Source organism: Sorex fumeus, unplaced genomic scaffold (genome assembly GCF_029834395.1).
Source record: "Sorex fumeus unplaced genomic scaffold, SorFum_2.1 ptg000003l, whole genome shotgun sequence".
Taxonomy (NCBI): Eukaryota; Metazoa; Chordata; class Mammalia; order Eulipotyphla; family Soricidae; genus Sorex; species Sorex fumeus.
The window spans coordinates 28,053,305-28,069,101 of record NW_026606060.1 but is presented as its reverse complement, the minus strand read 5'-3'; the positions used below and the strand labels follow the sequence as shown (position 1 = coordinate 28,069,101).

The following is a 15,797-nucleotide window of genomic DNA, read 5'->3' as shown; positions in this document are numbered from 1 at the left end:
CTTCCTCCTTCCCTCTCCTTTGGGGCTTTGTGGTTTGCAATATTGATACTGAAAGAATATTTAGTTATAATAAAGGGTTATCAAGAATATCCCTCATCTATCTTTTTAATTTTTTTCAGATTTTTATTAGTGAAACACCATGAGGTACAGTTGTAGGTTCACAAATTTTTTGTGCTTGGGTTTCAGTTATACAATGATTGAATACCCATCCCTCCACCAGTGCTCATTCTCTATCACCACTGATCCCAGTAACCCTCCCACCCATCCCACCCTGCCTCTGTGGCAGGGCATTGTTCTCTCTTTCCTTTTGGGTGCTATGGTTTGCAAAAGAGGCATTGAGTAGCAATCATGTTCAGTCTAAAGTCTACTCTCAGCACGCATCTCCCATCCTGGGAGGATCCTCCCAACACCCTTTATTTGGTCCTCCCTTCTTTTTTAAATGTTTTTGAATCACCGTGAGATAGTTACAAGTTTTCATGTTTGAGTTGAGACTCAAAATTGAGACTATAATTTTTTTAACAGTGTTCATCTAAGAACATTGCACCTAAAACTGCATTTCAGTGTTTTATCAACTCATTCCCAGTATATCGTTCTTGATTTTCAAAGAGACCCACAACCTTAGGAAGGAATCACACAATGATCAAACACCCATCCCTCCACCTGTGCACATTGCCCACCACCAATTTCCCAGATATACCCCACCTTTCCCACCCTTCCCCTGCCTCCACCTATTTTTAACCCGCAGATCTTGCCAAGCATGATCATTCCCAGCTATTATTGTCATATGGTCTCTTCTCTATCTTACCTACCCTCAGCCCCACACACACTTGTGGTTAGTTCCAACCATTGACCAGTCCTCCTAACCCATGTTTTCCCTGACCACGGATATTATTATTGTTCCATATACTTTTTTTTATATACCACAAATGAATGCAGTCATTCTATATCTGTCCCTTTCCTTCTGACTCATCTCACTCAGCATAATATTCTCCATGTCCATCCATTTATAGGCAAATTTCATGACTTCATTTTTCCTGACATCTGCATAGCATTCCATCGTGTAGATGTGTCATAGTTTCTTTATCCATTCATCTAATCTTGGGCACTTAGGTTATTTCCAGATTCTGGCTACCCACATATTTTTTTTAAAAAAATAACCTAATTGAATTAAATATAGAGATACCTGTAAAATACTAGGCACCTTCTAGGTATCCATACAAATTAATTTCTCATTCATATTTGAAATATGCTTTGTATGACTGTTATTAAGAACATATTTTTGGAATTTTACAATTTTACTATTTATCAAAAAACAAAGACATTCATCTCTAATACAATATCTTTATTCAAAATACTGATTAGATACCTAGGATAGTCATTAAAACATGATAAATGAAATAATATAAAATATATTAAGATAATTTATTTCAAATAATTAAGAGTATTTCTCACCATTGTAACCTGGAACACTTTTTCCTGCTTGCCCTGGAGGAGGTGTTTTGGAATTACCTAATCCAATGCACGATGCTGTAATTGGGGATCCTGTCTCTGGAAAAAAAAATTCATTCTTTAATATTTCAGCTCGAGATTATGAAGCCTCTTCAGCGAACACACTGCCTATCCTCCCTCACCAATTTCTGACAGCATGTAAATGTCTTGAGAATAGGTGAATTTTGTAAATGTACAATTTAAAAAAATAAAAAACTAGTCTTTTATATGATCACTTTTTAAAACTTAAAGATCCATATATAGAATAATTTACATAACAGTGACTGTTTTTTAAGGAAACATTTCTCACTATCTCAGAGGATGATCAGAAGGCAAATAAGGTGACTGTGATGGTGAAAGTTTAACACTTGAGAAAAACTATATCATTTCTAAAAAGATGCTTCCTTTTAATTCCCTGAAGTTTGTTCATAATTGTAGAGAGAAGCATAAAACAAAACATTTCTGTCATTTATAACTTAATCTCTAGAAAAAGTCATCTAAAGATTTAAAAATATATGATGAAAAATAGACTATAATTTTTTTAACAGTGTTCATCTAAGGACATTGCACCTAAAACTGCATTTCAGTGTTTTATCAACTCGTTCCCAGTATATCGTTCTTGATTTTCAAAGAGACCCACAACCTTAGGAAGGAAGACGTTTATGTAATGTCTCTTCACCACAATTTGGCAGTGTTTATGAACATAGGGCTGAAGTGATATCCCAGCGGGTAGAGCGTTTGCCTTGCACGTGGCCGACCCGGCTGACCGAGGTTTGATTCCTCGGCCTCTCTCAGAGAGCCCGGCAAGCTACCGAGAGTATCTCGCCCGCACGGCAGAGCCTGGCAAACTACCCGTGACGTATTCGATATGCCAAACACAGTAACAACAAGTCTCACAATGGAGATGTTACTGGGCCCGGTCAAGCAAACAGATGAACAGGAGGACAGTGCTACAGTGCTACAGTGAACATAAGTGTAGTCATTTTTCCTGACTCATGTAATGTTAAGCCCAGGACTATGGGTTCCTAAGTGGTGAGATGCTTAACTATTCTATGAACTGTGGATTCCTGGCCAATCCAGTGTTTTGCTGACTTAAGAACACAAAACCAATAATGCAAAAGCAGTAGGAGCTTTATTCCCGTATACTGGGGTCAACTATCTCACCCACAGAGTAGTCTCTTGATAGTGACCCCGGCTTCAGGCAACAAACAATTTAAATAGGGTTTGATTACATAAGCAGTGCATGTTTATTGTTTCAGAAAAGAATCTAACTTAATTATCAAACAAATGTGTTTTGGCAAGTGTCTAGAGTAACAGTAGTCAGGCAATAGTTAAACAATAGTTTCCACTCTTAGTTTACAGTTCCATATGCTACTCATTCTTTCAGGGTTAACAAAAGACAATTTCTGGGGGTTTTTTTGACTGGGGCATAATGGTTGTTGAGCCCACTTGCTGTGCCCAGAAACTTTTCCAGATGGGCTCAGGTTGGCTAGTTACACATTGTTTCATTGCTGGGAAACTGAAACTATTTTAGGGAACTGTTTTGTAAGGGAACCTGAGGCCTAACTGATTTTGCTGATTTCTGGGACCTGTCATGGCATCAGTTTCACCCTTACATTTCCCACTTTTTATTCTGCCTCCAAGAGGAATCATACTCTTGCATGCTTAACTATTCTATGGACTGTGGATTCCTGGCCAATCCAGTGTATTGCTGACTTAAGAACACAAACTGTATTGTATTTATTCTGCCCTTAACAAAAATCACTAGCTTGATCAGGATGCAGGGGCCCATGGTAGCAAAAGCAGGAGCACTAGGAGTTTCATGTGGAATGGGATCAGGGTGACAAGTTGACTTTTCAGCTCTCCTCCATAACAATATTCCTGTTGCACATTTTTTACCATTAAATGCAATTTAAGAGAACCGGGATCAGCAAAATAGGAAGAAGACAGGCATCGGATTGGGTGCAAGCAAGCCAAATAGGTTTTCAGTTTGGAGCTAAAAGTATTAGACATGATGTTGTTAAACGGTATAATCTGTTTCTACAGAAGTTAAAGCTTCTTTTGACTAGGACTCGTAGAAAACGGGTACATCTCATTGTGAATAAGGTGAAATATCTGCTTTTCCCTCCCTTTGTACCTTCAACAGATTTGTTAGTGTCTCATGGCATTATGTGCATTTGCACGAACTTAGACAAAAGTCTTTGTTCTCTGCAATAGGTTCACCTCTGGTGCAGACAGGAAAACTAGCTATGGGAACCCAAAGCCCTCTTCCAGGGAAACAGTCAGGGATTGGTTTAAGTGACGGAAGCAGGTATTCAAGAGGTACTGTTAAAAGTGCCCTACAAACCACAGGGTAAACCAAGAGGAAGTCTGGCTCAAGAAAGGACTGGACATCATCTGTGCCGTGGAAAATGAGGAAGCTGGAAATTTGCAATGACTGACTCAGCCTGAGCCCTGCCCTCAGTGTCCAAGAACTGGAGGCTGGGATCTCTCCCAGTCCTAAAGAAGAGATGGGATGGACTCCAAAATGTCAGGACACTCATATGGAGGGTGAGAGACCTGGGGCCACATCCAGTTCAACCTGAAGGTTCTACCTTGAGTTCATTGTGGGACCTGATCTTCACATCTTATGACCAAGCCTGGGGTAGCCTTGACGTGAGTTAAAACAATACTATTAGTGGTATGTCTCCTGCTCGGTCTTTGACTTCTCAGTAAGTAATAGGGTCCCCCAAATGGAAGCAATCTTGCTGTGCTTATGCAAAAGAATGAGTTGGGGTTTGTTAAGCTCTCTGGAAAATTTAAAATGAAGGAGAAAAAAACCAAGTTTCTGTAACTTGCTTTTTAAGACTGAGATTCTAGTTCTACAAAGATGACTGAATAATTGGGTAATTTAGTAAGTAAGCTCCCTAGTCTATAAAGAAACAATGTTGAACATGCTCTCACCAGTCTGGCCAGAAAAGTAGAAGCCAGAGCTTAACCAGGGTAACCTCAGCTCAAAGTGCAGGATCAATTGCTTTCCCCCAGCCTGTCAATTGGCTAAAGTATTGAGAGTGGACATCTAAACTGGTTCTTTTAGATCTATGAATACATATAGTATTGTATAGTATTCATATACATATTGTATATGAATATAAATACAAATACATACTGGGGCTAGAGCGATAGCACTGCACGCAGCTGACTCAGTCAACCCGAATTTGGTTCCTCCGCCCCTCTTGGAGAGCCCGGCAAGCTACGGAGAGTATATCACCCGCACGGCAAAGCCTCGCAAGCTACCTGTGATGTATTCAATATGCCAAACACAGTAACAACGAGTTTCACAATGGAGATGTTACTGGGCCCACTTGAGCAAAATCGATGAACAATGGGAGGACAGTGCTACTATACTACTACTATTTCTTTTATATCTTTGGGCTGAAGTGATAGGACAGTGGTCGGGTGTTTGCCTTGCACACAGCCAACATGGCCGACCTGAGTTTGAGTACTCCGACGTCTCAGAGAGCCCGACAACCTACGGAGAGTATCTTGCCCTCAAGGCAAAGCCTGGCAAGCCACCTGTGACATATTCGATATGCCAAACACAGTAACAAGTGTCACAATGGAGACATTATTGGGCCTACTTGAGCAAATCGATGAACAAGGGGAGGACAGTGACAGTGATACTTATTGGCGAGAACAGAGTTTTTTTTAAAGCTGTTAATTCTTGTTCCATCCTGGATTAATACCCCATTTAGAAAATATTTCTTCTAAATATTAATTAAATTAATTAAATATAAAGAGGGAGAATGGGCATTGGAATGAGGTTTCTAAAGGAAAGTTGAAAATTACTGATCCCTACACTAATACAATGGAATATTTGTGAAAAGAATGAACAGGGCAGTAAGAAATAACTTAGAATGGTACTTCCTACGCCATTGATAATTGGTTTTTGTACCCGCAGCATTTGAGCACATCATTGGTTTTTCCGCCTTCAAGGTCTGGTCTAATCAAAGTAGCATTCCTTAGCCTAACTGACAGGATCTTTCAAATTCATAGTGTGGGGGTCATTAAAAACAAAGGTAGTTTGAGATTTCAACCCTTGTGCGGGCAGGGTCAGTGCCCCTGTGTCAGCAGGAAGCAGCTCCAGAAGATGGAACTTCGACTATTTTCCCTTTAAAAATTTAAGGGGGTGAAATCTCTAGGGGAATATTATGTAGGTAGGTAGATTAAGGAAATCCCCCTAAAAAATCCTTTCCAATTGCCCTGTTGTGAGAGTATACCATCCCTTACTGAGGAACTCTGTTCCCTTTGAAATTCTTTTGGGTCGACTGCCAATACTCCAACTTAGCCTTGTAAAAGGAATTGTAGGCCAGAATGTATGATCTCTCTCTTCTCTAGTCGTTACTGGCCCTACAGGTACCAGTTCTTGTCGTGTTATTACATGACAAGAACCAATTACTAAAACCAATAATTTTGCAATAAAACATATATTTATTACTATAACTAAAATTTTAAGTTAACTAAAAATTTTGAATCCAGTAATTGAAATTTATGAGATAAGATTAGAAAGTAGTGACAGTGGCAAGTTTTGGAGCTATGGACTTAGCATTATTTCTACAAAAATACACATGCGAGCAGCCAGGCGACTGCCATGCCAATGAGACCCAAAATAACCCCCAATATTAAAAGCATCTATCTTCTCAAGGACTCAAAATGTATTCCTTCCACTATGGCCTGCACCATAATTTATCATGTATTTCTATCACTTTAAAATCATGGGAAGAATTTATTACTGTTCTTGGGTTTTCAGAGTAGTTCAGATTATTATTCACATTTTATGGATGGAGGCTCAGCTGGCATCAATAGCAGGAGATGGACTCCTAAACATTTAACAATTTAACATGGTTTCTAAATCACAGTCCAGAGTTTAAAGAGCTAAGCCATATGGTCACCTCTGAGGTGAAGCAACACAAAATCAGAGCAGACAGTGCTGGTGTATAGCAAAGTTCTAAAATATTCTCAGACAGGACAGAGAGAGAGAGAGAGAGAGAGAGAGAGAGAGAGAGAGAGAGATGGGGAGCCATTTTGTGCAATGGAATCTAATGAGCCATCTACTATTCCTATCCATTTTCCTTAATTACAGATTAAGCATAGAAAGAACACACCTTTGGAAGGGATTTAATGTCATTTTTCTCTTGGCAAAAAAAAAAAAGAAAAGCAAAACTAAAGAACTAGGTATTTTTCCTAGATATCCATCAAAACTGGAATAGAGAGAAAAGCAGAATCAGTTATGACTGGAAACAATGCTATAGAATGAAGTGTTGAAGAAGAGTTGCAGAGGACTGGTGACCACCAGAAATCAAGGGGGATATTTCTTCCAAGATGATCTGTTCCTCTGTCCACCCAAGAGACAGTTACATGTCATTTTAAAGGCATCTTATCAAATGTAGTGATCAATAGCTATATTCTATAAGTAATCCAAACTTCAAAAAAGCTTTTTTTTTTTTCAGGAGGGGGGCGAATACTGGGCAGTGCACAGGGCATACTCCTGGCTCTGCACTCAGGAATCACTCCTGACAAGCTCAAGGGACCATATGGGATATGAATCGAAGCAGAGCCAGTGGTCACTGGATCACTTGATCACTTGACATCCCTTACTCATCGATTTGCTCGAGCCGGCGCCAGTAACGCCTCCATTCATCCCTGTCTCATGCTAGTGTAGGACAGTGGCGTTTTCTTGCTTCAGGAGCACGAAGAGCCTCAAACCTATTATTCAGGGTTTTGATGAAGTTTGACCATCTCAAAGGTGGGCAGCCACGCAATCTTTTGACGTCCTGTGGAATCCAGACTAGACTTACAGCTCTAGTCCAGCAGTCATCTCCAAATCTCATTACGTGTACAGCCCATCTGATTTTCGACGCCTTGGCAAACAAGACTAGCGTCCCTGATTCTTGATGGTCAACGAAGGTCGGAACTCTGGATTCTTTCTCTCATTTGAGTGAAACATGATACTCCAAGCATACCTCTTTTGATTCCTCTTTGGGAGACCTGAATAGCTTTCTCATCCTGTAGGGACCAGGTCTCTGAGGCGTATGTTAATGCAGGAAGAAAGGTGGAATTGAAGAGATGTTCCCAAAGCTGGAGGTTCTTCACCATCTTAGCTATTTCTTCAATGCTCTTAAAGGTGTTCAAGCCGCTCTCTTCCTCCTGCGCATCTCAGGTGCCAGGCCATTCATCATGTTGAGTTCTCGACCTAGGTGCACATAACTGTTGCATCCAGAGATGTTCGTTCCATTGAGAGCAAATGGAATGTCAGGAACAAGTTCGTTTCTCATAAACATTGTCTTCATGAGATTCAGCTGCAGTCTGACCTTTGACACTCATGGTGGAAGTTGGGCAGCATTTGTGCCATTTGGCTAATGTTTGGTGTTATTAAAACAGTGTCGTCAGCAAAGTGGAGGTAGTGTATTTGCCCGCTGTTGATCTTAACTATCATTCCTTCCCATTCCAGTTCTCACATGATGTTCTCGAGGGTGGCACTGAAGAGTTTCGATGAAATAGTATCACCTCCCAAACCCCTCTCTGACATGGATGGTCACTTCCTTGTAGAATGGTGAGATCCTGGTAATGAAACCATAATAGAGCTCACAGGGGATCCTGACGTTCTAAGTTTGAATGCGCTGTTTTGCTAGGGCTTCGAATCAAAAGCCTTCTTTAAATAGATTAACGTTAGACAGAGCAGCATCTTGAACTCCTGAGAAACCTCAATGAGCTTGGTTACTGTGTGTATATGGTCAATTGTGCTGAATCCTTTTCGGAACCTGGCTTGCTCACATTGTTGTCTTTCATTTAGTGTTCTGCCAATACTATTCAGGAATACTCGAGTGAACAGTTTTCAATTCTTCATCAGTATTGTCAATAATAGCATCTTCCCATGTTTCTGCAATAGTGCCAAAGAGCTCCCAGTTGGGGATCGTTGTGGGAGTTCTCATCATAAACTTTACAGCCCTTTCTCCACACTCCATAAAGTAGAATTTTGCACGAAGGAGATGGTGGTCCAATTCTATTTGGAATTTTGGGACAACAGCGACATTGGTCAGGCAAAACTATCGATTGAATATAATGTGGTCTATTTAGTTGTAGAACCATCTACCACGAGACTCTCATGTCCAATGTTTAGATTTGGCCTTCTGGAACTGTGAGTTACCATGGATGGTCTTGGTTGACATGATGAACTCAGTCTCTCACCCTGTTCGTTCCATTCTAGGCCATGGGTCCCTATGTGGAGTTCTTTGTCTGATCCTCTCGGTCCTATCTTGGCATTAAGATCACCGACAATGACACATCATAAGACACTTAATACCCATCTTCCAAAACGACCTCACCATATTTGATTGGGCTCAAAAATGGTTTGAATAATAGTAACACCTGAAGGGAGATTAGAGGCTGCCCTAAAAGTCTCTATCCTTCTCAGAGAGTCCGGCAAGCTACTGAGAGAATCCCACACACTCAGCAGAGCCTGACAAGCTATCTGTGGTGAAATCGATATGCCAAAAGCAGTAAATACAATGGTTCTCATTCCCCTGACCCTGAAAGAACCCCCAATATGGCAGCATTAAGAAGGCTGAGGAAGGAGAGGCTGATAAAATCTCAAGGCTGAACTAGGCTGTCAAAATGAAGAAAGACTAAAATGACTGTACTTTCAATGCACGTGCACTGGCATCGGATGTATCCATTGAGGACCTGATGGTGTAAGCGCAGAATATCAAGTATGACATCATTGGTCTGACTGAGACGAGAAAGCATCAACCACATCTTGCCGTTTTCAACACTGGAGAAGAAATGTTCCTCAGAACATGCAACAAAAGAGGCGTCGGTCGTATCGATGTCCTTGTCAACACAAACTTGGCCATGAGCATTGATTCATTTGAATTCCTAGCAATCCAAATTGGACGATTCTGTTTGAATAGATGTGGCTCACTGCCAGCAGTTTCTATTTTTGTTATCTACTCACCAATATCCAATTATGAAAAGAAGAAATTGAGAAGTTCTACACAGGGTCAGCAGTATGACAAAGTAAATACTCTACCTGCCATACACTCTACCTGCTGTACTATCACTCCTCACTCTCCCTCCATAGGTTTTTTTTCACCTTTTTAAAAATTTTTTTAATTTTTTTAAATTTATTTATTTATTGAATCACTGGGGGAAAAGTTACAAAGCTTTCAGGTTTAGGTCTCACTCATGCAAATATCAAACACATTTCCCTTTACCAATACTTATTTTTTACCATGAAGAACCCCAATAAAACCCCACCCCCCACCCCTCCCAGTCCCTGTGAGGCAGATGAATTCTAGTTAGCACTCTATCTGCTTTGATTAGATTCATTGTTTCAATAAAAGATACACCACTATTATTTAGAGTTTACCCCCCTCCAAATCAGACATGCTGAAAAAGCATTGTGAAGTGATTTGCTTTCTACAACTGGGTTCAAGAATTAAATGTTGGTTTTGGATTTCTGCTATTTTACTTATTAACCCTGGAAGTATTTCTACTGAAAGTCAGATAATTAAGAAATTGGTTTCTGTGCTCTGGAGCCGTGGCCGTGCCAGACAGCCGTTCGTGGGGGGCAACTGGTGACCTCGGTAGGGTGTGGTGCTGGAGAGCCGCTCGTGGGGGGCAACTGGTGACCTTGGTAGGGCATGAAGGGCGGACCGAGACGCCCCCCTTCCCATGAGGTTTTAGTCGCCCCCACAACCCCGGCTCATACCTGCTGTCCACAAGGCTCCCATGCGGCTGCCATCTTTCTTTCCAGAGAGGAGAGGGCGAATGGGGAAACACCCTTTCCCCTCCGGGCAGACATGATGGCCTGGATTAACGCATAATCCGTTCACTTTTCTGCTCCAAGCTGCTGGGTTCTGCATTATGTCCTTGTGCTTCTGGGGCCATGGCTGTGCTGGAGAGCCGCTCGCGGGGGGAAACTGGTGACCTCGGTAGGGCGTGAAGAACGGACCGGAACGCCCCCCTTCCCAAGAGGTTTTAGTCGCCCCCACACCCCTGGCTCATACCTGCTGTCCACAAGGCTCCCATGCGGCTGCCATCTTTCTTTCCAGAGGGAGGAGGGCAGAAGGGAGCAACACCCTTTCCCCTCCGGGCAGACATGATGGCCTGGATTAACGCATAGTCCATTCACTTTTCTGCTCCAAGCTGCTGGGTTCTGCATTAAGTCCTTGTGCTTCTGGGGCTGTGGCCGTGCTGGAGAGCCGCTCGTGGGGGGCAAATGGTGGCCTCGGTAGGGCGTGAAGGACGGACTGGAACACCCCCCTTCACATGAGGTTTTAGTCGCCCCCATACCCCGGCTCATACCTGCTGTCCACAAGGCTCCCATGCGGCCGCCATCCTTCTTTCCAGAGAAGAGAGGGCGGATGGGGCAACACCCTTTCCCTTCCGGGCTGACATGATGGCCTGGATTAACGCATAGTCTGTTCACTTTTCTACTCCAAGCTGCTGGGTTCTGCATTAAGTCCTTGTGTTTCTGGGGCTTTGGCCATGCTCCAAACTTAACTCTGATTTTCAGGGAGAAACGTTGGGTGATTTACTTCCCATTGATCACTTTGTATATAGAGAGATGTCACTTACGCAGCCGCGCGGTTTGGAGGAAAAGTCCTAGTTCCCACATACTCGAGCTATGCTTGTAGAGGCTTCTGGTCACCGGAGTTCCATCTTGGGGAGGCAGGATGCGGCACCTACCCCATCTGGGACTTCCCGATGATCTCGGCTCTTTTTGGAACCTGGTTTTTTCTCTGGAGGCTGTGGAGTCAGCCCTCCATGTGGCCCTTCTCTTCGGCTGTATGCTGTAAAGATGGCGCTGGGGGGTGGGCTGTGGGCGTGACTTCCGGAATCAGAGGTTACCTGGGAGCCCTAGTCCCGGCAGTTTGGAGGAAAAGTCCTAGTTCCTGCATACTCGAGCTATGCTTGTAGAGGCTTCTGGTCACCGGGGTTCCATCTGGGGAAGGCGGGATGTGGCACCTACCCCATCTGGGACTTCCCGATGATCTCGGCTCTTTTTGGAACCTGGTTTTTTCTCCGGGGGCTGTGGAGCCAGCCCTCCGTGTGGCCCTTCTCTCCGGCTGTATCTCCCTCCATATCTTAACATCATAAGTCGCAGCAATTTGTTGACACAAGACTTAAAAATCTACAAATGCACCTATCAACATTCCTAATATGCACATAAAAGAAAAATGAACAAACCAAATCTGACAACAGAAAATTTTATCTGACCCCACTTCCTCTCCCTTCAGTGCTATTACTGACAAAAGATATCAGCACTCAATTTTTCTATACTATTGTGACAAAGAGGCATGCAGAGAGAAAGTGAGATCAAAACCTATTCTTAAATAAGAAAAGGTTTATGAAGTACTATAAAAATTTTCTGCCTTTACACTGTGACACTATATATACTTTGACACTATATATCTTGTGACACATATCCTTAAACATCTTTAAACTGGGACTGCTTGCTTACAATGTTTTAACTTTTAGATGTTTTGTTTAAGTTTATGATTATAGACAACTATAAAAAAATATTCTGTGTAACTAATTTTAAAGGCAGAGAAAAATATTATCTATGTAGGCTATTACATACTTTAAGCTTACACTACAGGCATCAATAATTTGAGTTTTTAAATTAACTTTCTTTTGATATTTATTTAGGGAACTGAAAAAGAAATATGGGTGGTGACATAAAAAAAATATGGGTAGTGACATAAAACTCTGAGCTTCCATAGTCCAATAAGTAAGAAAATCTGCACAATTTAAGATTAGAAAGATTATAAAGATTGTTAGATTAATTTTAGCTTTTCTTTGTACCTTGAACATCCTGAGACTAAGGACTAATCCATGTACCACCAACACATACACATATGCTCATACACCTAATATATGAACATATTGATTCTCAAGCTCATTCACAAATAGAACTTTTTAAATACGGGAAGCCTGCAGGAATGTGGCAAGACTTCCACCAAAATCCTAAAGTCTCCACAAGGTCCAGTCCAATAATATTCTAAAGAAATATCTGTTTCACACTTGCCAGATTATAATTAACTGGTTAGCAGCTACTAGGGAGCCAGAAAATCCAAATGTCACCCTGTGAGTGAAAAACTAATAATATTTTCTTTCTGTTAAAAAATTATTTAATTGACTCACCATGAGATACACAGTTTTAAAGTTGTTCACAATTGAATTTCAATCATATAATGTTCCAACATCTGCCCCTTCACAGGTTTTCACACAATACCCCCAGGTTCCCTCTCACCACCTCCAACCCAGCCTGCCTCTATAGAAGAACTTTTCTTCTTTTTCTCCCTTTCTCTCTCTCTTTCCTTTTGCACATTATGGTCTGCAATGAAGGTACTGAAAGATTATCCCGTTTGTTTCTTTATGTACTTTCAGCACTCAGTTCTCTTACATCGGGATAATTTCCAACTATCATAGTGCTCCCTTCTCTAGCCTAACTGCCCCCAACCCACAGACATACACTACTTGTGACAAGCTTCCAACCATGGACCAGTCTCCCTGGCCCTTGTTTCTACTGTCCTTGTGTATTAGTCTCATACCATGTTTGTATTTTTTTTAATATCCCACACATGAGTGCTTTCATTCTGTCTGTCCCTCTGACTCATTTCACTCAGAACAATACTCTTCATGTCCATTAATGCTTAGCACAGAAATCAGATCAAAATGAATTAAAGATCTCAAATCAGATGTGAATCCATAAGGTTCATTAAACTAAGTTTAATGTTCATTAAACATTAAATTAAGAACCTTCTACAACTTAAAAGAAAGAGTACCATAATACAAAGACAGCCCACAGAATGAGATAATACCCAATTGGTTAATACCAAAAATAAATAAGGCACTGGTAGAACCTTACAAGGAAAAATATCCAACCCCATCAAAAATGAGGAGAAGAAATGACCATAAACTTCTTTTAAAAACAATAGAACTACCTAAAAGGCACATGAAAAGTGGTCTACATTACTCACCAATCAAAAACAACAATAAGAATAAATAAAAAGCACAAGAAGAACAAGAGGTGCTGATTTGGATGTGGGGAGAAAGGAACTGTCATTCATCATTGGTAGAAATGCTGACTAGTCTAGCCTTTTTGGAAAATAATATGGGCATTCCTCAAAATAACTAGAAATTGAGCTTCCACAGGATGCAGCAATACCACTTCAGGGAATATGCTTTGGGGGCCCAAAAACACACCCACAGAAAAGACATCGACACTTCTATGTTCATTGAAGCATTATCCACAATGGCCAGAATCTGAAAACAACTCAAGAACCTGAGAACAGAAGACTGAATAAAAAAAACTATGGCACACCTACACAATGGAATACTACGAAGCCTCCAGGAAAAATAAAGTCAGTTCTTTTAAGAAAATAATTGGGGCTGGAGTGATAGCACAGCGTGCAGGGCATTTGCCTTGCATGCGGCCAACCCAGGTTTGATTCCCAGCATCCCATATGGTTCACCAGCACCGCCAGGAGTAATTCCTGAGTGCAGAGTCAAGAGTAATCCCTTTGCATTGCTGGGTGTAACCCAAAAAAGCAAATAAAAAAAAAAAGAAGAAAAGTATTGTCATTGACCACAATGATCTAGAGTCACATGTTCTTCTCTCCTGGAAGGGAATATAACATGACACATGCCTTAACCATGCTACCCAACCCCATGCCAGACTGTTTCATTCAGGGCGGCCCGGAGGGGGATGAGTGAGACGCCCTCCCGCCCGAAGAGACCCAGCCCCAGCAGCTGAAAACCTCCAGAACTCAACTACTGCCATGTTCATGGCCACCTCTCTACATGCTCGGGCTGAGCCGGACCCACGAGTAAACCTATTCCTGGACTACGCAGCTGCATTCACAACCGCACAACAACTCATGCCTCACTCCACCCATACTCCAAGAGTACCGCACTGCATATGATGGGGTTTAAAGTGGGAGGCAATCAGTCTTAGAGGGAAATCATTTTTTTACAGATATATATATATATACATATATGTATATATTTAAACACACAAGGCATGTTGTTAACCTTTAACAACATGTTAGTCATCTCTTATAGAAGGGCTTAATGGTTACTGGGAGAAATACAAAAATATTCACACTCTTTCCCCTAAGGAAACTTTTTTGTAGCAGTTTCAGCAGTTTTTTCATAACGAACAATACAAATTATTATTTTGGTTCTGCTTTGGGGCAGGGGTTGGGGTTCAGGATGGAAACATCCGAAATATGTGGTGGGAAGACATAATGGTGCTTGAATATTAAATTTAATCAAATATCATGAACTACTTTAAGAAAGAAAGAAAGAAAGATAAGAAAGGAAGAAAGAAAGAAAGAAAGAAAGAAAGAAAGAAAGAAAGAAAGAAAGAAAGAGCGGGCCACTTTGTGTAAAAATCTTTTTGCAAAGACACCTACTCTTGGAAACACAAAATATCCACACCAACTCATAGCATGTTTTTTTTTCTACATTGATGCCAACCAAGGAGAAGAAAGCAGAGTGTTAAAGGTTATGAAGAGTAAGGTATATAGATACATTTTTATCTACATTGAACTACATAGTAAAAGAGAAAAATTCCACTTTTTCTTAGTAATATTAATGCTTCACTCCACCTTGATACTTAGTGTGTTATTTAAATAAATTTTTAAAGCTATAATTCTATGCTAAAATAGGTAAAGGGACAAACATAATTACCTTTCAGAACATGTATTGCAAACCATAATCCCAAAAGGAAAGATAAAGAGAGATCGTGAGAGAGAGTAAAAAGGAAGAAACGAGCCTGCTTTGGAAGTGGGCTAGGGGAAGGGGGAAGGAGCGAAAATGGGGACATTGGTGGTGGGAAATGTACAGATGTACACTAACCATAGAATGAGTGATGGAACATTGTATTAATGAAATCCAATCCTGAACAACTTTGTTACTGAATTGCTCATGATGAATCAATTATATGTATGTATATAAAGGTAAAAGGTAAAGGCCCTCCCGTTGATCATCGATTTGCTCGAGCGGGCCCAGTAATGTCTCCATTGGAGACTTTGTTGTTACTGTGTCTGGCATATCGAATACATCACAGGGAGCTTGCCAGGCTCTGCCGTGTAGGCGAGATACTCTCAGTAGCTTGCCAGGCTCTCCGAGAGGGGCGGAGGAATCGAACTCGGGTCGGCCATGTTGGCTGCGTGCAAGGCAAATGCCCTACCGCTGTGCTATTGCTCCAGCCCTATGTATATATATATATATATAAATTTTATATATAAATAGTATAT

General features: G+C 41.2%; 1 protein-coding gene across 1 annotated transcript in view; it reads right to left on the bottom strand.

Annotated features, from left to right (window-relative positions):
* Window positions 1-15,797, bottom strand: part of ACSS3 (acyl-CoA synthetase short chain family member 3) — a 208,562-nt gene that overhangs the window by 42,541 nt on the left and 150,224 nt on the right. The window contains exon 10 of the mRNA XM_056117936.1: window positions 1,453-1,548. Within this exon, the coding sequence (XP_055973911.1) occupies window positions 1,453-1,548 (96 nt within the window). The remainder of the gene's footprint in view (window positions 1-1,452; window positions 1,549-15,797) is intronic.